Genomic DNA, 25,982 nt, shown 5'->3' with positions numbered 1-25,982 from the left:
ACTGTATGTAATTTATTTGGAGTCCCATTCTGTCACAGTAGCAGAGACATAACAGCTCTGTACCAAAGGGAAGAAAACAGCATGTCTAAATGCATCAGTGCCTTCATGAAACACACATTTCAATATCTAGCTGTGACTTATTGGTGTTCCACCATTATGCCTTTCACTTAGCTATTCACACAGGGAACCTTTAAAACCAGAAAATACAAACTCCACAGATTTCATGTGAAATAGATCAGCTGAAGAGAACCTTCCCTGGGTGTTGACAACTATTCTACAAGATCTCCATTTCTGCCAGTAATATAGCATTTTCCAGACAGCTTTTCCCTTTAGGATAGACTCTTGATATTGCCACCAATGCCCTCTGTGGTCTGTGTTAATTAGGATAGCTGTTTTTTTCCCAAGCCTTTTGCCATGATTATTCAGCTCTGGGAACTCCTAGAGGAGCAAGTTGTTATCTTCCATTTTTGCTTGTCCTCAGACTGTGCTGAGTTGGAAAACTCTTTTTATCAGCTGTTCTGTTACATTCAGCACCAGAGGTGCACTAACAATCTAAACTGATCCATTAGAAAACAAATTCAGCATTCAGTGTCCAGCCCATCACATTAAGAAATGCTTGTTCATAACTGCCCGGTATGTGCACTCTTCCCACTAGAAGAATCACAAGCACCAGAAAAAGGCAGAGTTGCATTGTGTCCCTACATAGTGACAAGTGCAGCTGGAATATACCTTACAGAGAGGACAGATGTAGGAGCTGTGCTTGTGTGTTATAAAACACATCCCCCTATAGCCAGGAGTAACAACTCAAATCACAATATCTAGATTTCTCAAATTTCTCAAAATTCATCATGTGCCAGCTCATGTGCCTGGTCAGTGAAGCAGACAGCAGGAGCACATATTTAGCTGTGGGTCTGAGAGTGCTGAGGAGCTGGCTGCTCTATTTCAGCGTGGTGGTCCTAGTAGCTGCTAGGATCTATCCTGCTAATATTGTCCTGTTTGAAAAATAATACTCTGGCCTCTCTTTAGCTCTTTGACCTCACTTCCTAGATGTGTCTCTCAGCAGATCACAATTGGGCCAACAAGGTAACTGATAGGCAGGGTTAAAGGGCAAACCACAGTGCTGCACTGAAAATGTGTGGGACATAGACTAAGTTGCAAGAGAGGAATGAGGCTCTCATGACTAGCTGCTGCCTGACACTGAAATCTGACCCTCCCATAATCTTTCCCCTCTCTGTCCCCATTTTGTTGGATGAAGCAGTTGTGTAGCCACACCATCAGCTGGCTCAAATAGATAATTTGGCTGAAAATGAGCCCTTTCTGCGTGTTGAGTTTGTATTGGCAGCTGTGATATTTAGAGTTCATAATGGATTGATGCCTCAAGTCTTACATTTCATGATGTGTGATTTGCCAGGTCAGCTGTATCAGTGACCCATATATGAAATATTAACAGGAACATTTCCTATATACATAATACAAATACCACACTACAAAAATGACATTAAAGGAATATTAAAGTTCCCCTCAATAGTCACATCATTTGATGTGACTCATTGGACTTCAGCATCTTTATTTATTTCTTGTTTCAGTGTGAGATCAGATTTAGAACTGCATGCTTTTAAAATGTTCCAGTAATTGTTGCAATATGTACATGGTTTATTAATGGTTTCAAGCTGCAGAACAATATATGGAATAATAAATGAATGAAGTTAGGTATGTTTAAAAGCCTTAAAAAGTTTAAGAAATAATATATACAAACCACAGAGACTGAATGGTGCATCCCAAGAGATTCACATGAAGCCATCTGCGTCCTGTTACACACAAGCACTGAGAACTGTGCCTTGGTTTGGGATGTGAAGAAAACTTGTATTTGTTCTGCAACTGCAGCAGTCCTCATTTTCCAGGCTGATATTAGGGGAAAATACTTACTTTTAGATGTACAAGGACCATACGGTATATTCTAAAATTTGTGCCTAAAATAAAAGCTTTTTGTATTTTTAAATGTTATCAAATTATATGCAAGTAATTATTTTAATTCTTTTGATTCCTACAAGTTACTTTTTATACTGTTGAACACTAGATCTACTGAGGATACATAGAAGTAAAAAGCTGTCAAGTCTCTTTGATTTAGTTTACAATTTACAGTGTTGTTGAACATTTCTCACTTCTCATATCTAGTGATTTAAATATTTTCCACAATATAATGTTGTTTACAATTTCCACAATATAATGTTATTTACAATTTAATGTTTATTTACAATTTTAAAAATATATTTACCTGGAAATTCTCCATGAGCAAATGGACATTTAATCCAAGATCCTCGTTTGGTGGTAAACTGAAAGCAGAGAAATCTGTTATGAAAACTGGATTTTCCATTTCAATCTGTGGCAAATATTCAACTAGTGATGATCAGGGAATTCCAGAAAGTTGCAGAAGATTACTTCACAGCTTTCCTCCTTCATTGTATCTTCCAATCCTTAACTTAAATTAGATCCCCTAATTCCCCAGGTATTTATAATCATGCATATTTTATATAAATATCTGGTCCCACTGACCTGAAAGTAATTTAAAAGAAAACAATAATATGCCTGTATTGGCCTTATTTGGATTTTTTCCCTCAAATAGAATAGTAAGAGATTCTCCATTAAGTGTTGATCATTTTATTTTCAAGTATTTACTATGAAAAACTTTATATGTTAAATTTAGCATATTCTTCAGAGTTTGCATTGACAAAAAATATTTTTTCCTGCTTTTCTTAAACAGACAAAAAGGAAGGGAACAATCTGACCTGTGTCTTATCTATCATTGCTGCTGCACTCCAAAACTATCACCTTCTAATCTAATCCTTCACTTTTCCTTCATTGTCAGTTCCCATTTATCAGAGCTATGAAACAAAATATTGATCATAAAGAACATCAGCAACTCATTTGTTTTAGAGATAGAAGGGCAGTTAATATGTGTTTTACAAAGAAATTCCTTTACCTTCATGCAAAGTCTTGGGTGAGTGTCCACACGAGAATATTTGACCTGCTGGAAGACAGAGCAGTCATCATTAGCTAGATTTATTAACTAGTTTCACAAAATCAACTTCTGCAATTTTCATGGCTTGATTACTGCAAAGGCAACTGGTTTGTTTAATTCATAAACATCCCAGGAAGTTAATCACATAAAATGATTAGAAACAACTGCTGCTTTGGATTACTGAATAGTGTGCTCCCTTTTATCTGCAATATGTAGCAATTTTTATGGTCAGACTGACCCATTAGAGCTAAATTAATTGATTCTTTGGTGGCTTGTGCAAAATTCTGATTACAAAGTCAACTTATTTCAACCCCTTATTTTCCACTCATGAACAACTCATCAGAACACCTAAACATACATCCAAAAGTTTTCCACCATCAGTTGAGAAATCTTTCAATTTTCCATATCCTTATTTCAGAACAGTGAAACGTAGGCTGAATTTTGGAAATACACTTAAGCAATCCACAAAATGTTGTTTTTCTTGATTAACAATTGTTTACCCACCAAGGGCTTAGCCACAAAGAGCCTTTTCTTCTAAAAACAATAGCTGCACACATTGCTATACACATGATCCTACTTAAATAAACCCTGCTGCTAAAAGTGACTGAGCATCCTACACGGCCAAACCCTTCCTGTAACTTCTTTTGAGAACATAACAGCAGTGTCCCAGGAGATGGCTCTGCAGGAGTCTGCTCAGACCTGGAGACAGTTTTGTCATTGACAGAGGAAGCCCCAGCCTCAGTTAAGAGGAGTGATGCAGCTTTCGTGCCTGAGTCAGTACATGTGCACAGTATTAGAGTGTGTGGCCTTGTCTGGATTCACAGGGCAGTTGGCCCTATCTGAGCAATCTGCAGGAGTTTCCAGCATACTACAGGGATGGTTTTCAGGGTTACAGGACCATAAATGGACCAAATTCAATATCAAACTTGTTAGAATTAACGAGAAAAATAAAGAGAATCCATTCTATCCATGAATGTTTATGATCCTTGTGGGTCTCATCCAGCTCAGGATATTCTATGGTTCTATGATTAATATTAATGTTCAGTCATTAAATGCAATCAGTAAATACAGAAAAACACTCATACTCTGTAATAATTTTGGTTTCTGTTCTGGTGATAGATACAACCATTACCAGCCAGACCCCATTTTAGTCTTTTTTAGCCTTTTTTCTCTCCTGCAAGCAATGAATTGTAATTGTTGCCAGCAGATGAATAATCCCAGAGGGATCAGTCACATCTAGAATTAAATTAATCTGTTTTCTCAAGATGAAAGCTTTGTTGGAACTCATAAATGATGGATCTGAACAATCACTAAAGGCTTGGCCAGGAGTTCCTAATCACAAAAGCATTCGACAGTCTGGAGTCAGCCCTTCCCCAGTCATGTCATCAGAATAATAATATTAATCCAAAAGTTTCAGAATTAATCTCTTGTGTTTGATTTTTTTTTTTTTTTGCCTTTTCTGTTGTTACTTTAAGTTTGCAGCCTTCTCTCCACAATCAGGCAAGCCTGATTGTGATTACTTTTCATGATAAAACTAATTCTAGTGAACCTCAAAAAGCCAGAGCATTCAGTATTGAAGTGTTAAGCCATTCAAGACATATGCATTTGAAACCCCTCCTCAACTTGAGAAAATAAATGCTGGAAGAACTAAGGGACACAATATTTCAGCACCCACAATTTCAAGACACTGGACCAGGCTGAGGAAGGCGCTTCAGGAAGATCTTAATTACAAAACAATTGTGCCCTACCAAAGTACTTTTATGTCTCCAGAAATATGTAAAGCTTCATTTAATTTATATTTCTGGTGTCTAAATGTTAAATATCTACATCTGATCTAATCACAAAATACCCTTGTGACAGTAAAAATAAGGTGGTACCATCAGAGAGAAATCCCTCCAACCTACCATGCCTATCTAGAGATGAGTTGTCCTCACAATGTGTCTGTTTCTTACTTTAAAGGTAACCTGATGTGAACTATAAATAAAAAGCAGATCCTATTTACCCCAAAGAATTTAGCAACCATTACTAGCTGCCCAGTCATCTCCACTTGTTATTTCTTTATAATGAGTCAGTGACTATTTTGAATAAATCATGTGATTAGTGTGCAAGAACAGACTGTGATTATGAATAGTTTTAAGTATCAGAGAAGAAGAGAGGAATTTGCAACTGCTCTTATTCCAAAATCTAGCTCTTCACATTTTGCCTTTGGTGATGCCTTTCAATCTCACAGTTTGAGTTAATCCACAGAGCTCTTACTTTCTCAGAAGAATTTTTGAAAGATTTTTCTATATCTTCACAGTGGTCATTCGACTTGGTGAACCTGCATAGGTTAACCATGACAAGGACAGGACAGGCTGGCTCCCAGGCAAGGGTTTGTGTTGATGGGTTATAAACAATATTGTCCCATAGCACCTGTGTATCTGTGCACAAAGAAAGAGGGAAAACATTACTCAAAATGTCCAGACAGGAATCAACACAGCTAATAAGTCTGGTACCTCTACATGTGCTTTAAACCAAAATCTTGGACTCAACACAATAAAACACATTTTAGGCCACACTTTTTTCTATTTGCTTGGTAAAAAAATTACTTTCATATGTGCACAAATAAGATAATTTCTTTTTCTGTTTTTCTGCTTCTTTCTGAGCTGTCATCTCAGACAAATTTCTGATATTGCTGGAATATTTGTGTGAATAATTTCCTGTTAAGCATAGAACTCATATATAGTTAACTGTCTTCTTTTTCAACTCCTTGCTCCCTCCTTTGGGTTGGGTATTGGACACCCTCAAATGTCTCCTTGAAGCCCTCTTCTCACACCATTTCTAAGCTGACCCTTTATTCCTTCTGCCCAGTTTGTGTGTCACTTAAGCAAATGCGGGAAATGACCAGAAAGTTACTTAGTGTTTTTGTTGGCATAAACTTGGTGAATTATTTGGTCTGACAGTAAGTTGTTTCATCTACCCACAGTAAAACAAACCAATATGATTATTTCCTTGAAGTTTTGCAACACATGATTTTCAGTGTAGATTAATTTAAACTGTGACATACTAATGGAGCTGCTGAAAGTCATTCCTATAAAGAGTAAGCACACAATACTTGCCATTTTCAAAGGGACAAAGCTGTACCCTCCTTGCATCTGGAAGTGCCAGCCAACCCTACAACCAAACAGTGGGCATCAGTTAGAGGTTATCAATTTTTTAACATTTTACCATTTTTTAAACATTTTTAACATAAATGTTTTTAACATTTCAGTTAGAATGTGACAGAAATTCTTCCTGCCAAAGATAAGGATGCTATATTTGTTAGAAAGCTTTGGAAGTAATTTTGTAAAGGTTTTTTTTTATTTTGTTCTTCATCATTAGGGGCATTGAACTAAGGTGATCCATTCTAGCACTATATCCTATTTCTAAGTTGCATATTTGGTCCAATTTCATTTAGAAAATCTTCCACTTTGATTTTCATTAAGTTTCTTACAGTAATTGACCTTATATTATGATTATTGAATGTTTTGATTTCCCTTTCTAGGGGATTCAAAACATTCAATAGTCATAATATAAGATCTCCTGGCCTAGGCAATTGTAAAGGATGCATCCTTAGTATCTGAAGACTGAAACTTAACCCAATCTTCAAGTATATGTGCATGGCTGCTGCTATGCCCTATTTATTTAGATTCATGTGCAAATGTTTCTGTTCCCATCTGTTTGCTCAGCAATCCTATTGCAGAATTTTCTATCTGCACTGCAGAATTTTCTATTTCTACACTGCAATCCTATTTGCAGAGTATATACTGAGAGAAATAAAATTCTTCTAGTGATCTCATATTTTCAGAGTGGAATGAAAAAATTCCCTAGGCTTCGACAAGACTTTGTGGTTCAGCTTGCCTATTTAGGTATGTGATTTTAGGTCCCACAATGTACACATCTCAATGTGACTAAAGTGCCCAAATTACTGTCACAATAGCCTTATTTAGACCTAGCCAGAGCAGCCAGTGGAATCTACAGTGCAGTCCAGCACATCCCAAAAGAATTGGCCATCTACATTTGGTCAGTTGAGCACTGACTGTATTAATTAGCTCTCCATTGACTTTAAGAATTTATTCACCTAATTCAAATGTAGATATCTGTATTTAGATCTTTACATTTAGGTATCTTAATCTGCAAGGTAAATCTCAAAATTCAGTGAGAAAACTAGGTTCACATAGCATCTTTCTATGTTAGCAGGATAATTTTGAATTTGTTTGGGATCTTTTATTCCTTGTATGAAAGACATTCCAAAATCTCACTTCTCAGGTTATCATGAAAACCTGTAACTATCCTGAATATATTCATGGAATGAATTTTTTCCCCCTTCATTCTCATTGCAAGAATGACTTCCATTTAAAACATATCTTATTTTTCCTTATAAGTGATCCTTCTGGTCTGTATTTGCACAGCAAACATAATTTCTCTTTGTATGTGCTTTACCAGGCTAATGGAAACATGGTATTTGAATTCCTTTTGTGAAACAGTCTCTTCATTCCCCAATCACTACAGATTTTTATGTGCATCTTCCTTTTGAATTACCCTTTCTTAAATATGGATACAAGAATTCCTTACAGTATTTCAAAGAAGGCCTTGCCTGTACTTTCCTGTTAGCTTGGAATAATCTAATCTAACTCACTAGACTTTTGTTCCTGTTTACATGTTGACATCAGGGAAGCAAGCTAGTTAATCACCCTGTGATCAACTATTTCACCCAGATCTTTTTGCTTCCACTGTTATTTCTAAATGAGGACTCACATCCTACAGCAAGAATTCTTTTTATCAGAGCAAATGCATGGACTTTCACTTCATCCTTTACACTTCATCATCCTTCAATTATGTCACATATAAAGATCTCTAGTCGTCTCCAATCACCCTGACCCTCTTCCGTTTTTATTATAGGTCCCAACTGTGTTCCAGCAAATCCTATTACACATTCCTGCATTTTGTCCCCATGTCATTGATGAAAGCATTTATATGAGAATGACTCTAAGTGTCATCCTTAAATAACCTCCCTACCAGCACAGGCCCATCCAACAGGAGTTGCTGAGTTGGCCCTGCAGCCAGGTACTATCTACCACTCAAATCTTGCCATCACTCTCAGTTTCCTCAATTCCTGTTTTAGTTTCTTATGCAATACTATATCAAATGCTGGACATTCAGTCAGATTAAGTCTTCTGTCTTTTCATTGTTTATAAAAAATCAGCCAAAATAATATTACACAACACATTCCATTAATTATTATCAATTTTATCCCATTTTCTTCTGATTGCCATGTTTTAATTAGCATCTACTAAAAGAAATCTCTTCCTTACATTTACATAATTCTAAGGTCAAAAAAAGCCTTAGTCAAAAACTTGGGCCTAGAGCCTTTTCCTTCAAATTTTTCCTCCTTTCCTTAGCACAAATCCCTAATAAAATTTCTTCAGTCAGAAACACAAATATATACCAAATTCCAGAGTGTATTACCTCAATGCAAAGACAAGGGAGTAGCTGAGAATATTTCAGAGAAACGGATTTAAAAGATTCCTTTCCTTTTATCTGAAATGAAAAAGATGGTCATAAATCCAAGACAGTAAATTTCTTTTAATTAGATATAAGCTAAATTAGATATAGATATATATATAGATATAGATTATATATAGATAAATATAGACAGAGATGATATAGATAGTTACAAATATAGATTATATAGGTGATACAGATTATGTAGCTGTAGATATAGACATAGATGGCATTTCCTGTGACTATAACCTTAATGAGCATTGCCACCTGCAAGACACCCTCCCCAGTTCCCCAAAGCACCAGGAGTTTAACTCACCACAGCAAATGCCCCAGCATCTTCACAGGTGAACCATTTGTGGCACAGGCGAACGTAATAATCTTGATCTCGGGGAAAGTTGGACACATTCACTGTTACCATTTTCCTTGCCCTGTCTAAATTATAAGCTAACTTTCCAGCTGAAAAAAAATAAGATCAAGCATGAAATTATTACATCTCTTTCTTTATAACTTTATTATTTCTATTTTATCTGTTTATAAAAGGGACAGAATATATTTCATAACTTGATGGAGATGAAAATCAACATCTATCGATTCTTACTTAGAATATGAGAAATTATTATTACTTTATACTCTAATAGTCCTCTTTTTTTTATGAGATATAATTTTCATTCAACATTATTTAGTTTAGCATTTGTAATACTGAGAGGCCAAGACACCTACCAATTTTACCTCAACCTTGGTACTCGGAACCTTGTGTAGTTTATGTATAAATATTTGAAATATACACGATAATACCACTATAAGGGCTGATTATCCCAAGATTGTAATTTTCTTACATAGACAATATGTGCAACTATGAAAGACAAGTGTAATATGTGAAAGGAATATTTTTTTATACATATATTCTCAGGTATGCCACAAGCAGCGTAGAAGTTTGGCAAATCAATTTCAATCTATTTATGAGGTCTTCAATAGATAAAACATAAAACCAGCAACCCGAAGTGCATTAAAAGAACACAAAATTGTTTCCAAAAGCTTATAAATCATATAGAATATCAAAACCTTTACCTCCCATGTAGCATTTTCAATAGAAATATATTTCCAGAATATTACCATGTACCATTTCAATAGAAATGCATAGAAATACATTTCCAGAACATTACCTATCAACTACATGGTAATTATAAGTAGTGGTAATTGGAAATAATAATTTTTTCTCCCTGCTCATTTAAGTATGAAAACATGTCATTGTGTAGGTCACCACACAATCTCACAGCTCTAAGTTTCACAGGAGATCAGCTCACCTGAACAAGCTGGAATATATTTTCCCACATCGCTGTTTCTGCAATCTGCAAGGGAGAAGGCAGAGTCTGTTTCAGTGCTGCTTTATTCACATAACTGTGTAAACAAACTGCCAAATTATCCAGTAGATTCCCAACAGGAAACCTCTCTCATCTCTCTTTTTAAGGGCAGACTTGTATACACTTTTAAATAAACTGCAAAAAAGATAAGTACTCTTCCCACAAACAGAGATTATATCACACTATGCCTTAAAGACCTATCTCCCTTTCTGGGGAGATACTGGGAAACCTCATCAGCAGTAAAGGCTGCAGTTGAGGATTTAGCACCACACTTCTTTACCTAGAACCTAACAACAATAATTTGAGCAATAATATAAATTTGGTTACTTTTTCCTCGAAAAACAACTCCTATTGTTTACCAGGCTCATTTCTCTGTTATCAATAATTCTGTATTTTTGCTATTCTGACTCCAGCCTTAGAAAGAAACACCCTACCTAGCTCCTAGGGAGCTTACCAGAATTAGAAGCCAGGCAACACTTTCAGAATATCTGATATTTTTATCTCCAAAACTTAACTTTTAAGAACATTAAAACAACTTTTCATGTGTTGCTTTCACCCCTCCTTGCATAACACAGTATTGGAGCAGCACTTTACTCTAATTTCCCCGCAGAGTCCTTTTCCACTAAGAAATATTTCCTATTTTCATTTGTTCACTCATCCTTGTAATGTGTCGAAAACTGGGCTTTGTAAAACCTTGATTCCTCCCCTCTTTGTTTACAAAGTATATATAATATACTTCAATACTATATAATTCAAATAGTGAATATCCTTCAAATATATATCATTCAATAGTGAATCAGGACTGATAAGAAAACTTCAAATATATATAATTCAATATATATACTTCAAATATATATAATTCAGTAGTGAATCAGGACTGATAAGAAAATTGAAGGCTTTTTAAGCACAGAAAGGCCTTACTTGTACCCAAGTGTCAAACCATGCAGCAGAAATGACACTGTACCAAGGGGCAAGGACAGGAACCATCCACCCATGGGCTCTGGAGGTGGGAAGGCAGGACAATCCCAGCCTGGGATTGAACAAGGGGTCTCATGTCATTTTTTGCTTTTTCCTTCTCTGGCCACACTGTATCTTGGTTGGACCACGGTGCTGAATCTATTTTTGTGTGCACATGGCATAATTTGTAAAAAATTCCTGGGCACTTCACTGCAAAACATGGAAAAATGCTACCTAATCTTTTCCAGTTACATGTAACAGGCTATAGAACAGGTAGTTAATGAAAGTAAAAATAGATTTCTATAGACTTTCTTATGAAGCTTTCCTCAGCTTCTGAAGCCACCCCTGGGCCACCCCTGCAAAGAAGCAGGAGCTCCACTGAGGCACAGAGAGCAGGCCGGGCTGAGCCTGCAGGCAGAGAAGGAGCATGTGCCAATCACAAGGAGGGCAACAGGGCCAAGTGCATAGTGTAAGCTCAGTTTCCACATAGCTTTAGACATAAACTCTGGGTTTTATACCAAGTCGAGGCCTTTACTTGCCAACAAAAAATCACTGAAATGTAAACTAAGACTGGTCCTGGCGTACATGAGCTACCATCAGTTAGGTCAGTGAGTCAGGTCATATCCCAGAATGTGATTTGGATGCGCTTTTGACTTCGAGTTTTTTTTTTTTTTGGTTGGTTGGTTGGTTTGGGTTTTTTTATTTTAAAGATATTTCCTGAAAAGCATCTGATTTAAGATGTTTCCTACCTTCAACATAGTATTGCTGACTCAGCTTGACTTCACAGTAATGTGGTACAGTTTTCATGGTCACATAGATGTGTTGTGCTACATTGACTTCAATGCAATTGAATTGTACCTGTACCTGTTTAAAACATTGATAAAATTGAGTTCTCATATGACTTCCAGATACAGAAAAACCTTTGGTTAAGATATTAAAGAGAAAAATATTCTTTGCTTAAACATATTTACATTTTAAAACAGCATTAAGCAGTCAATAAGGTAGCATTAGGAATGTAAAAGAAGCAGATACAAGTTGATAAAAGGATTTCAAGGAGCATCATTATTTCTTGTTGCTGTCACCTTCACTTTTAGAAATCCAAATACCTGTAAGATATCAAATAATCCTAAAGCCATAGAAATATCAAAAGCCCCAGTCTATACACATTTTACAAGCACAAACATTAGCAGAATGGAAAAAAAAGTCTTAAGTCTTAAAAGAAGTGTTTAAATATTTAATGGCAACTTCAGAAAATGTAATAATTAAAATAATAGTTTATGAAACAGAAAGTAATTTAAGAAATAAAAGTTGCGGTCCAGTTATAGCAGGTCATTCCCTCACTGCTATCAGTTAACTATTAAATTCCTTGTAGGTTTTCATGTTGGATAGTCTCTTACTTGGTAAAAAGCATTTGGAGGGTAAAAGACGTCTTATGTTACCATTTTAGTGACTGAACTGAAACTAGGAAAATGTGATTAAATAACTTTGTTGATTCTTGCCTATAAACTTGCCTTACTCTTAAAGCTGCTGGCTACTGACTGGTGGCCCTGCATTGCCCATGGGGATGGATGTTCCATCATCAAGAGACACCAAGTGCAAACTGCAGCTGCAGTTTGGGAGAACGTTTGTTCCACACGTGCAATCGGTGTAACATTGTACAAAGCACATGAAGCAATCTTTGTGTACAGGATTAGTAACCATTGCCCACCAGTAACTGCAAAAATTCATGCCTTTCAAACACCTAGTCAAGGGTGCTTCTTTTTTGCCTCAGTTGCAAATTTTAGCAGCAAATACTTCCCTTTAACAGATACTGCCCCTTCCAAGGGCTTAGGACAGATGAGCACAAGTGCTTAGGCACCCATCTTTGTTCTAGATGTGTAAACTCCAGTGATATGTTTGACTGAAGTAATGTGCACCTAAAATCTCTGTAGCATTGCTCTTCCTAGACACTGGAGTCAGAAAAGCTTCCACACAATTTGGAGGGCACAAAAAGAAAGCTGGCAGGACTGGAAGGAAAATTAGGCTCTGCAGAGACAGATTCCCTTGTCAAAAGGTAAGCAGAAGAAGTACAAAGATGGTGGAAAATTGAATTTATATGTTGTAAAAAGGAATTTTGTTGTGGATTTTCATTTGGCTATGCTGAAGCTTATATTTACCTTCTTTCCATTAAGCATCTTGCTTTTTTTCCTGGTGAATCTCACATTTATGCATTGAGATTGCTGTGTGTCCAGTGAAAAAGAACATATTTCCAGCCCACGGACATTCTCTGAAATGAGTTAGGAACAGATTGCAAAAATATAATTTAAGCATGTTTAGGATCAAAAACACAAATTAAAATACGCCATATCATAAGCTTTCCTTCTAAGTGAAAGGCACATGTATCTCTGTTAAAAAAGAGACATTATATATAACTCACACATAGAAGTAGGAAGAAGGATTTATTACAGATGGTATAAATTAAGCTTTAATTATGCAAGTTTAAAAATAAACCTATTAACTCAGAGAAGCAACTAGGAAATATCTAAGTGGTAACATATGAAGCACATGAATGGCAAGGTATCAGTAAAAGTAGACTATGTGCAGGAACTTCATATATTTCCATTTTCTTGCAGTGCAGAACTGTAACTTCAGATGAATAAACTGATTCTCCTTCTGTAGGGGCAGTCACTCATGTTCAGACTATCAGAGCAGACAGGATTAGTGTGTGTGCCTGTGTGGATGCCAGAGCAAGAAGGAAAAGGGCAGCTGTGTTCTTGGGGCACTGGCAGACGGCAAGTTACCCGTGTTACATGTTGGAAGCCAGAATTCATTATCTCAGTTCTCATTCACTTGGGAAGGGTCACAACTTCATCCTGTTTTGTAGTGAAATGCTTTCACAAAAATATTTTTCTGAGAACATTACATGAAAACAGCTTGGTCCCAGACATTACAATATGGAACAAATTTTGACTGAACAGCCATAAAAACAAAGTGAACAGAAAGGGCTCAGTAGCAAAGTTGATTCCTACCATCCAGACTCAGTGTTCCTTTAATGTTTAAATGAAGAGAGCATGGGCTTCCTTGCACACATTTCATCACTGTTGAGATCTTCATGCTTTTCAGCACCATAGAAGATAAAGATGCAGGAGCATCATGGCAGAAGCTGTTAAAAATGCCACCTGCAAATGCAAACACAAGGGCAGAGAAAACTCATTGCACACAGGATGTCTGGGGGAGAGTAAGCACTACAGGGGAAGTTCCAGCTCTCCTGAAATCAGTAAGAAAGTGACCAGCAAAGCCAGTACTTTACCTAAGACTTTCACACAGCAAACATGGCTATGTAGGGGGTTGGAATAAATTTCTAGGCTTAGGGAAATGTTAACTCACAAGAGGAAGCAATCACACTTCTAAAAACTATGATTAGCAGAACACACCTAGACTAATACTGGTTCTAATTAGTTAGATCTGCTAAACTGATACCTTATATAAACTTTTTTTCAAAACCATTGCTTGTATATTGTGAGCACTCTCATAATAGTACTTTAATTTTAGGACTTTCTGACTGTCTCCATTGCTGTTAAAATTTCACTTTCACACAAGAGGGCACCATTGCATTCCTAGTCATGGAAGAGTACCTTACACCTCCAGGATTTCCTTCTGCTTTAGACCAGAACAACAAGAGTAGAATTAATATTATCCAGGCCTTCTTCAAGGCCTATGGATTACTGTGTTCTTCAAGGCACAGAACACAGTAATCCATAGGCACAGAACACAGCTACTACGTCTTCTTTTATTTCCCTGTGTAAATTTAGACATTCCAAAGCTGTAGGAAATGGGTTTGCAGAGCTAAAACTATAGGCTAGGAAAAAAGGAAAAAATAGTCTTAAGGCCCCAAACCTCATCAGTTAGCATATTTCATCTCTTTCTACTTCTCAGTCTGCCCTACACAGAAATCAGGTATTTATTTATGAATTTATATTATGAATTATAATACGATTTAATCCCCAATGCATTCCTTGGGCTTCTCTACTTCACATCCATTGTTTGTAGTCCCAAAAACTAGTAATTCAAGAAACTATCAGAACAACCAGAGAATTGGGTTTTGTCCCTTGGCTTTGTGGTTTTGCAACGCAACACAGCTCTTTTTAGCTGTAACTATGTAACTACTATTTCTTTGAAATATTTCCTAGACTTCTCCCGTTCATATACAGCATGAAAGCTAAAAACCACCCAAGTAAATAAAAAAAGTATTTTTTTAACCATTCTCCTTCCCCTGGTGAGAGGCTAGAAGAACAAAAACAAAATAAACCAAACAAAAAAAAATTATTCATATAATTCAGCTGTTCAAAATGCTCCTAGAAGGAGTTCAACTAGTATGGCAAAAGGTATGGAAGTATGAAACAGCAGTGCCACAATACTGTGCTTGCCATAAAATTCAGGATAGCACTCTTAATAAAATCACCAGGAAATGGCACATCCCTCAATGTCAAGCCAAAAAATATTGTCAAGTGTGGATGCTCATTGACTCACATGGATTGACATCCACAGTTCTCACAGAGAAAAGGTATGGCGAAGGAGGAAAGACAAAGCTAATCCTTACTTATCCTTCCAACCCTTCCAGTGAAGGAAAGTGCTCTAAATTCAAAGACTGAAAGTTTATTAACCTGAACAGGACTTCTTCCTGCCTTATGAGTTCCTCATTTTCCCAGTGTCCCATTGCAGCTGCAGGCCACTGTCAAAGATCAGATACTGATACTGCAGGATGTGAACACAGGCTGGCATAAATGTGGCACCTTCCCTTAAATCTGTTAAATCTGTTAGGCCTTAAGTGCCCTCACACCTGGTATCAGGAGAAATAACTCCTGTGTGATACATATCACTTACACAGTGTCAGAAGGGACAAACCCTTCACACTCAAATCTCCATCCACACTCTTAGCCTGGTTTTGTGTCATTGCCCATATTTTGGAGGCAACGGGACATGCTGATAAGAACCAAGTGGAAAAGCATGGGAAAACAAGGACACTTTATCTCCACTGGCAGCTGATCAACTCTGCATTATCCAAAGAAATACTGACAACTAGCAAAGACAATTCATGCAAACCAATGAAAAAACACAGATCACTCAAAATATACATATAAGGCTTTAAGAGCAGTTGGAATACCTTGACTCTTGAAGAATTTGTAAACATTTCCACAGAGATGAGACAGCCTTCAGAAGTACAGTGCACAGCAGCTGGATATAAACACTGTATTCCATGTTCCAAGAATGGGTGGTATAATAATCCTGAAGGTATCTCAGGATGGAAAGTTATTACACAACACACAATTAATCCACCCACAACAAACTGGAAGTTTATCATATTGCAGAATTACTTGGTAATTATTACTAATAACGTGATAAGTGACGATTAGTTTGAGCTCTGTCTCTTTGCTCAAAAATATATTTTCCTGACTGCATCATATGAGATGGAGTTGTGGATGCCCAATGGTATGTGGGAGTAACTATTTCTGATTAAAGTTTGGTTATTGGTGTAAATTTATTGATCCAGGCTTATAATCTCATCCATTGCCATGTCTGCATAGAAATTATTTAAGGGCAGGGCATTGTTTGTAGACATATGTAGATAGATAGATAGATAGATAGATAGATAGATAGATAGATAGATAGATAGATAGATATTCAAAGTGGATAAGTCTTTACAAAGCATTCTGTTTGGGCGTGTTTGACCTTATTTTTAGGGGGGGGGAGGAAAGTGTCATGACTTAGCTGAATTTTCTCCTTAGCTGTTACAGCCTGAGGTATGGTATCATCAGATGTCCCAGGGTTGGTACTAACTCATGAAAATTCCAAGTCAACCTGGGTGCATTCCTGACATTGGATCAGCATCAGACAGATGCACAAACACCCTGCTGTCCCATCACCAGAGACACTGTTCTCCTTGATCACAGTTTCTACTTTCAAACTTAGAACAAATATGTTACGCACTGAATAAATGATATTATGCTTCCACTTTGGATTTTTTTCCATTAATTTTATGATAGATTTTGAGAATTGCAAAACATGCTGAAAAACTAATTAGTAATAATTTAAATGGATCATGTAATGCATGAGGATACTAGCATTGGATTACAGTAAATACATGATACATGTATTTACTGATTCTGTCAGGATGACCTGACAGAAAATAATTTTCATTGTATAAATCATCACAGTAGGAGACTCATTTCTGACTAATTCTTCAGTAAACTCCTACTTTATCATCTTTTAATCCCCCCTTAAGATATTTTCTTCTGGAACACACCCCATTTTCCTTTTCACACAAGTAGTTTTATCTATACCACAGAAGACATAAAGATACATCTTGCTACACAAACCATCTGTTGGGTAAATCTTACCTAAATTTTCTGTTTATGAATAATAGCTGTAATTAGCCCTACATGAGAGAGGGATTGTTGCTTTAGTGAAAGGTTCCTCAATTATGGGCACATATAAGCCCAGGCATAGAGAAACCAAGGCTTATTATTCAGCATGTAGACATTTCCTTGTACTTTTGCCATCAACTCAACCACAGCACATATTTTTTTTTAATCTGATGATGCAGCAATCAACCCAGAACTGTCACAACAGCAAATCACACCTTATGTACAGTTGGATAATAGAAGCCAGAGCTGAGCAATGGATATGCAAAAGAAATGAATAGATGGATAATTTGAAGCCTCAGGTATGAAGATGAAATTGGAGAAGAGCATGGAAAAAAAAAAGGCAGAAAAAACCTATTAATAACAAGACTGAGACAACACCCAATAGAAAATCCTAACTGGTTTTTTATCTGATATATCTTCCCTAAAGTATTGTAAGAATCTGAGCTACTTAAGGATACTGACAGTGCTAAATCTGGGAGCATCTCTAGAATTGCTTCACTGGCACATCAATCCATGACTATAAATTACAGTAGTATTTCAAACCTATTTGCATATGATTTACCACAGTATCTGTTGCATCTGTTCATAAGGATGATTCAACAAAATTCGTCAGCAAAGTAGATATGCAGTCCTACAATAACCACATGGTGCACTTCAGTTATTAAGTACCAAAATTCACTACTTGTAAGTACTTACAGAAATTATAAAATTGATTAAATTTTAGACTGACAGCCTCTCTTTCACAAGAGATGGCACTGCACAGTAAATTAAAAGAGTTTCATGGTTATGTGTTCAGAAAACATTTCAAACTTTTAGAGATATTGAACAACACTGTGATATACTGTGCCAAATTCCTTTTCTGAAAATGTAATTTTTTTTTAAATCATTGATACTTTGATATCCATGTATGGATATATTACAGTGAATTTCAAATACTACAGTAGTTCTTATGTCTAGAAGAGCAGTAGGAAGAAGGCAGAGTCAAAGTCACACTGCCAAATACTACTGAGGTGGTGGTTGCAAATTTTAGGAAATATCTTTTTGCTGCTAAAAGAAATTACTACTGCAAAAGCCCTCTTCTAGACCTAGTTAAGGTCTTTTAAGGTAATTTTATCTCAAATAACAAATAATTAAAAAATATATAGAAAAGGAAGTATGCAAAGGATTATACACCCACTGTTGCACAAGTAAATTGGGATGAAGACAAAAAATGCTTTTTCATCACCCTTCTAAGGCTGAGTCATTCTACATGTTACTTGTGTTGAAGATAGCTGATAAGTTTTTTCAGACAGCACTGAAAAACCTACAACCAGCTTCATGTATATCATCCTCAAAGATACGGATCTTTAGTTTACAAACCCTTCAGTGGCCTTCCAGTTGAGTGAAACATCTAGCTTCTCTGATGTGCATCATCTGCATCAGGGCTTGGACCAGATGACTCCCAGAAGCCCCTTCTGGCCTCAGCTCTGAGCAACTCTGGCAGTCAACAGAGAGTGACAACCCCTCTTGCCTCTCTCCCAGCATAGAAATCCCCTTGTCCTAAAATGGATAGAATGAATCACCACCTCGTGGTACCTGTGAGTCTGCACTATCTAGATCTGCACTTGTGTAACACCCAGCAGAGATTTTAACTCATAACCAACAGAATTACGGGTGTTCTTACCTTTGAGAACAGGCTGAAGGGCTTGATTTTCTCAGCCTGTACTGCTCAAGGATGTAAAGGCATGCTTCAGCTAGCAAAGCAAGGGTGGACACCCCTGTTTCTTCTTCTACCTTCCACACACTTGTTGCAACTACCAGCTCAGCTGCCCAATCCTAACAGGATTCATTTACAGCCCCTGAACCAGCCACCAAAGCTTCACTGTGCAGAAGACCAGAGATTTTTTTCTGGTGGAACTTTTAACTGCATCCCTTCCATACACATGTTCTTTCTCTCCATCTCAACACAATCCCATAAGTGCCATGCATTCTGAGTAAGGATTCATGCCAGCTGGCATTCAGCCCATGCCCCATCAGCATCTCACATGCTTGAGCTCAGCGTTGGATCTCCCCCCTGTCTATGGGGATTCAGGAAAGGCTCTGTGGACACCAGCAGTGCTCAGAGCTGAGCCTCCAGCTAGGACTGTCCTCTCAGGGGGGACTCACTCTCCTCTCAGTAGGGACTAGGACTGCCCTTTCAGTGGGGACTGTGACTGTGACTGCCCTCTCAGGGGGACTGTTTCCAAGGCAGCTGCCTCCCACTTCCCTTCAAATGGCTGTGTGCACTGGAGGAGTGACTGATGGAGGCTCCAGAGGTCAGGTAATTCAAGCCCCTGTGTTATTACTGTAGGCAATATCAATAATGAGTAGAAGCAATAAAACCATGTAAATGACTTAGAAAACTTTCTTTCCTTTACTATGGTAAGGAAAACTATAAAGCAATAGTCATTATTAACCTGGTATTTATTAAAATCTACCAATTTCCAATGTTGTTTATGAAAGAACTGGTGGTAAATACCCTGTCATGACAGTGATCTGATGTCACTAGGATAATGGATTTAATATCTTTAATAAATTATCTTTAAAAATAAACATAGTAAAAATGTAAATTATGTGTACTCACCAGAAGGTTTGCTTTTACAGTGAATCCCCTGCAAACAGAAAAAAAATATTTTAAAATCTGAGGTAATAATAAAAATAAATATTGCTCCATCATTGTACACAAGTAAACATACCTTAAACAGATAAACATATTCATAGTCCACAACAGAAATAATTTTCAAAGTTAAACAAATTATTTTCCAATACAGTAAAAAAGCACATCAGTGCTGCATATGATACATATAGGGGCACAAGATCAGCATTATCCTCATTTTCATGTATTTCTACTCAGGTGTTTAGTTGCTTTAACAAGTATAAGAGTTCCACCAAATAAAGACATTATTTTATCAGGTACTACCATTCCTACTGACCAAGAGTTCCTGCATTATTTCATTAAACTCTACAATGGATTTGTTTAGACCAGGGCAAAGAAACCTAATTATTTTACAACGGAAAATAACTAGAACATTATTGAATATATATTATTTTTAGAAGACCCTACTAGAAAGGAAACATTGTGGCAATTGCAAATGAAGTCTAGAAATAAGACTTTTTATTTCAGACAGCTGGCTTAGAAGACTGAAAATTAAATTACTCAACCACAGTACTTATTGTGTTCAAGGGAAAGTGTCTTTGTAAGAGGCAAAGTGAACCTGGCATTGAGATTTTAACAAGCTTCCAGCTATCTTTCAGACAGACTACATCCATTTTCCCAGTAAAATAAACACTTAACCACACACTAAAATTTTGCAGAGTACAAAAATAACAAATCTTACACTGACTGCTATGCATGACATTCTAAAGAAAGGCTATTCCTTAGTCAGCAAACACTGGTTGCTGCTGTTCTGGCATAGCCCTCATACCAGTATTCTTTTGCATACAGAATACATGTTCCCATGTCCTTTCCTTTAAAAGCAGTGTCCTGTTGACAGAGATACTTTTATCACACCCACAGAAGTATAGGCAGCACCTTGTCTCCTCTGCTCTCAAATGGGATGGCAGCTCTCAGTCCTTTAAAAACATTTTAGGATCCTGCCAACAAACCAACAATCTGTGAGATTCAGAGCCAGAAAAGCCTTCTGGTGGACATTTAGAAGTTCTTTAATTGAAACACAGAGACTACAGCCTGGGCAAGCACTAGCACATCATAAAATAACTATTGCTTGGTTTTCCAGGAGGCTTTCATCCGCAGGGAACCCTGTGCTCCTCAGAGATAAAGCTGTGGAGCAAAACCATGTTATTGCAGCAGGTGAGAAATGGCAGCACATCACTTCCAGCTGCCTGGGGTACCTGAGAAGTGTGTCCTGTCCTTCATGACAGCTTTTTATTTGAGCTAAATAAGCTCCTTCTTAAAGGAGGCCTTTAGAAAACCAGTGACCACTGTCTAACCTGTATCAGTTCCCATTCTTCTGTCTTTTTGGCAGTTCTATTTTTTAACAATCACTTTTGGACATCAGTTGTCATCTTTTACTTCTGGCAATTTGGTACTATGACTCAAAAAAGTGCAAATGCATAAAAGGTGGTATTTTAAACCCCATTTTATAATAAGACAGATGTGGTCATATACTATCATAGACTAAAGATTAGAAAAATTATTAGTGACATTGTTAAAGATATTGGTTTGGCTGCTTCTACAGCATAATACATTGACACTCAAATTAGGAGCTGTTGCAACAGACAAGAGGTAATGGTTTTAAATTAAAAGAGAATAGATTTAGATCAGATGTAAGTAACAAAATGTTTTACAGTGAGGGTGGTGGAAACATTCAAGGCCAGGTTGGATGGGGCTCTGAGCACCCTGATCCAGTTGGAGCTATCCCTGCTCACCACAGGGGACTAGATGACCTTTGAAGTTCCCTTCCAGCCCAAACCAGTTTATGATTCTATAAAGTATACCAAACTTCTTCACATAACTGTTCTAAAACTGGGATACTTCTGTTTAAAGGGTTTTATAATTTCCTCAAATCGCCATGAAAACTGAAAATGGTAACTGATAAGACCTAATTTCTGCTGTAGAAATACTAGTTATTTATTAATTGTTTCAGAAAGGAACTGCTGGATCAACTAATTTCTCAGTCATTACTTACTGGAAGAAACTCATCATTCATGAGGCTTATCATTCAGCAAATTACTTCCATATTTTTTACTTCCCATTCTGCAGCCAGACTGTTGAAAATATTTTGGTTAGGTGGCTTGACAGAGTTCCCAATTGCCAGTCAAAATTTCTTAGAACAGCATCTTTAACTTCTCTGATCATTCTTTCTGGCTACAACCTTAGTGCAAAAAAATATATTTTTAAAAAAATCAAGATCACACTGAATTAAAGAAGAAAAAAAATCTCACAAATATCAAAGGATTCAGCCTTTTGATTTGAGAAGGTCATCCCCCTGTTATGACACCTGAAAATTGAAAACTGCATGTAAAATAATTAAATTGTATATATTGCAGGAGAAAAACCAAAACACCATTTCTGTGGGCTATGGCCTGATAAAGAAATTCTCTTATACCTTATTCTCTTACATACCTTTTAGTCTATCCTAATTAATTATTGGGTTTCACTATTGCATAGAGGAATCCTATTATCTGAACTCTTACATTTATTTTCTTGTCCTTTCCACAGGAAAGAAAGAAACATCCATCTGTGACTTTTGATCTGGTAAGGAGATGTTTTGTCATTCTTGAGCACTTGGTTGTGTTCTGGGTGAGGAGTTGTAGGGAAGGTTTACATAAATTATCAAATATTTGCATGAACACTTGTCAGTTACAGCAATATTTGTTCACAGCCCAATTTCTTATTTTTTTAAGAAGTATTTCTTTTTATTGTACAACACCAAGTGGGTGGGGATGGTATTTTCTTTTACAATCACTGTGCAAAACAGTCCAAAGAGACCATTTGTCTGAAAGAATAATTCAAATGAATTAACCAAGTTCCTCTCCCACTTTCTATATCTTTTGTTTTCAGGAATTTTCAGTGATGAGTGCAATAAAAAAGCATAACACACTAAAACAGGAATGGAAATTTTCTTCCCCTTTTACAAATGCCATGGGCATCTTTTATGCAAAAATAAGATCCTGAACATGATAGTACCTTTTACTCCTATACAGGGAGAATCTTTGATTCATATCTTCTTTGGCAAAAAGCCTAAATAAAATATACTTACACAATGCACAAACAGTTAGGGATTTTCCTGTTTCTCTGGGGTTTTCCCCATTTGTGGTATTACTCAACTGTAGCTAGAGGTTATCTGAACAGACACCACCAGCATGCAGCATTCTGAATAGAAGATGTGGTGCCAACTTTTTAGCTAGCACAGCAACTTCTCCTCAGTCTAAGACAATTGTAATATCCCATTGTTCTAACAACTGCAGAGAAGAGAGTGAGATCAGCAGAGGAAGACTTGGATTAGGGACACAGAGAGTGTTTGCATTAATTAAAATTGCCAAGAAAAAGAAACAAAGATCAAATCTGCTTCCCATTTCCTCTCATATCTCCAGGCACTAAATCAAGTGCAAAATTGTGGAAATTCTTCCCTGGATGTTCTGTCATGAAGGAAAGAGTCTGAGGAAAATTTGAGTTCACAGTCTACCTGTTAGTTCTATTGTACTCATTCATAGAAGAGCTGGTGGCAGCTCTTCCACAACTCTATAAGGAATAGTAAGAAGCCTGAAAATTCCTTAAAATGTGTTCTTTGCTTGAGACCAGGTTGCCAGACATTTAACATTCACTCATTAAGACACCTACATTAGTCAGTGAATGTAGGATCCTGCCTTTTGAGTGATGCTCACTGGCAAAGCTATTAGCTACATTCCTACTTCAGGTTCAGTTGTCAGAGAAGGCAGAGACAAAGGAACATGACCATATTCTGATGTTTCCCTCTATTCCAACAATCTATATTCTTTAACCACCATTAAGTGCAAGCATGGGATTCTATGTACTTTTACAATGCAGGGAAAGGGTAGGTTTGCAATAATTGATGTTCAAATTGTAGCCAAAAGGCCAGTAAATATGGTTAATCTGAACATGCTATTTTTTGATTTCCAATTGAGAGGAGATGCTCTGCAAAAATCCATCTTATTCCGCACACAAATACAAAGGATGTCCCAGATCACTGGGTATAGTCCCCTCATAACCACAGGTACCATATAATCTAATCCCTTTCAAAAACTGGCAAAGCATACTTTTAAAATCAGTCAGGCTTTCACGTGAACTGCTGTGAGAGCCAAGGCTATTCCAGAAGACCTGTTCTCTGCTAGCACCAAACCTTTTAATTTCTTACATGATCACAATAGTGGTTGGCTTCTACTGACTTCTGATTGCACTCATTATCTTTTCACTTAAATAGATGCTTTCCACCCTGGAATTTACTTTTCATTTTTCTGCAACCAGTAATGTTCCTTTTCTCAGTTTTTTTGTGTAAAAGCCAAGCTCTTTTACTCCTCTCTAATAAACTAGATTTTCCTTCTTACCATCACCCTTCTCAGCACCTTCTTCTAGTTTAATGTATCTGTCCAAATGGAGTGACCAGAACCATCCACAGCTGTGAAAACACTGGGGTTCATTTTGTGCCTTGTAAAGTCACACTGATCTTTGTCTCAGTTGGGAACACCACAACCATGTCATATCCTCCACCACAGAGGGGGAGCTGCTTTACCCTGCTGTGTAAACAATCCAGCAGCAGCTTTCCTTTCTTCAGCTGCTCACCCATTCAGCTCACACAGGGAGGAGGCTGGCCCATCAGAGTCCTCAATGATTTCTCATGGCCCCTAGTAAAAAACCTGGCATGCCAGTGTCACCTCAATCACCTCCATAAGGAAAAGTTCTTTGAGCAGTGGACAGCCACAAAGTTATATGCATCTCCAACATTCAAGAACATTGGATGGAAAAAGAAAAGATTCAGAGCTCTAGCTGTATCAAAGTCTCCACAGGCCATCAACAAATCACTGTCATTCCTTTCTGAGACACTCAGCCCCAGAAACTGTCTAGGGATTACTTCATGGAGGGAAATAACTGAGTATGCTTTAGCTTTTTCCAGAGCTATTTTCATAGATAAAGGCCATAATGCCTTTGCAATTTACACGTCCTCGATGATGATGGGGACTGGAACCTCACAGAACTTTTCTCATTATGTTCTTAGAAAGCTCACTGCTGTATTTATCTTACCAAATATATGGAAACAGAATTCTTTACAGTAAAAGAAAGCACAGTGATAACATAATGATTCCTGTCCCACTGAAAGAAGACTTAACTATATCAAGCATTTATACAAAAAATTGGAAGTGAGTGAAAAGGAAAAATAATAGACCTCCAAAACACACTTGGCAAGTGAATTGAATTGTGGTTACATTTACCAAGAACCACAGAAATTGCAATGAAAATTTAGAACTATTAAAAATCTGTAGTTAGTACTGCTGATACAGTGCCCTCAAATGCCTTTTCTCTAAAGGAACATCTGTATTTATTTTGACATCAAGTGTAATTATTCTCATTGCCAAGGTAAAACAATGTTACTAATGACAGTTTTCAATTTTTGGCAAACCACGAGGTTGTTCTTCAGATTTTACTGACAATGTGGTGATCTGATACATGTGAGCAGCGTGCAGGGGGATTAGCTAGGCAGTCATAGAGGGAAACATTTGGACTGCTATCCATGCAGAAAAGAAATAGCCACCCAAACTTTTGGCAAAGCATTATTTTGGACTATCTTAAACTGCAAAAACACCTGGACACTGCTGGATTGTTTTACAGAATGCTTCAGACAAAACATCTGAGTCACGTCTACACAATATCCAGCTCCAGGTCTTTTCTCTGTGTGTTCCAAGTGGAGTGGAAAACATCCCATCACATTAGTGCAGTGCTCAATCTGAAAGAACAATTGCTCCTGAGAAGTGGGATATCAAGCTCAGGCTCAGTACAGGGCTAACAAGGTCATGCACTTTTTGGATGAGAGCCGGCCTGAGCAAGGTAACATCTGTGTTACTGCTCTGTTGATGGGCTCTGAGCTCATCAGTGAAACAGCCATGAACAAACAGGGAAGACATGATTGTGATTACTGAAGATTATTGGACACTCTCCAGTAAGACTTCACAGGGATCTCAAGCAGAGACTGTTACCAATTGTCTTTGTACCACCTTCCATTT

The 25,982-nt window shown here is 37.1% G+C and overlaps 1 protein-coding gene across 1 annotated transcript in view; it reads right to left on the bottom strand.

Annotated features, from left to right (window-relative positions):
• The window catches only part of IL17REL (interleukin 17 receptor E like), a 42,937-nt gene that overhangs the window by 5,447 nt on the left and 11,508 nt on the right, over positions 1 to 25,982 (bottom strand). Inside the window, exons 2-13 of the mRNA XM_058023499.1 lie at positions 19,867 to 19,894; positions 13,869 to 14,018; positions 13,017 to 13,126; positions 11,610 to 11,724; positions 9,847 to 9,891; positions 8,859 to 8,998; positions 8,507 to 8,578; positions 6,118 to 6,172; positions 5,276 to 5,439; positions 2,981 to 3,028; positions 2,276 to 2,333; positions 1,757 to 1,902 (exon numbers count right to left, since the gene is read on the bottom strand). Coding sequence (XP_057879482.1) covers positions 1,757 to 1,902; positions 2,276 to 2,333; positions 2,981 to 3,028; positions 5,276 to 5,439; positions 6,118 to 6,172; positions 8,507 to 8,578; positions 8,859 to 8,998; positions 9,847 to 9,891; positions 11,610 to 11,724; positions 13,017 to 13,126; positions 13,869 to 14,018; positions 19,867 to 19,894 — 1,131 coding nt within the window. The remainder of the gene's footprint in view (positions 1 to 1,756; positions 1,903 to 2,275; positions 2,334 to 2,980; positions 3,029 to 5,275; positions 5,440 to 6,117; positions 6,173 to 8,506; positions 8,579 to 8,858; positions 8,999 to 9,846; positions 9,892 to 11,609; positions 11,725 to 13,016; positions 13,127 to 13,868; positions 14,019 to 19,866; positions 19,895 to 25,982) is intronic.

This window comes from Melospiza georgiana, chromosome 4 (genome assembly GCF_028018845.1).
Source record: "Melospiza georgiana isolate bMelGeo1 chromosome 4, bMelGeo1.pri, whole genome shotgun sequence".
Classification (NCBI taxonomy): domain Eukaryota; kingdom Metazoa; phylum Chordata; class Aves; order Passeriformes; family Passerellidae; genus Melospiza; species Melospiza georgiana.
The sequence above is the reverse complement of the archived record's forward strand: the minus strand, read 5'-3'. Positions and strand labels throughout refer to the sequence as shown.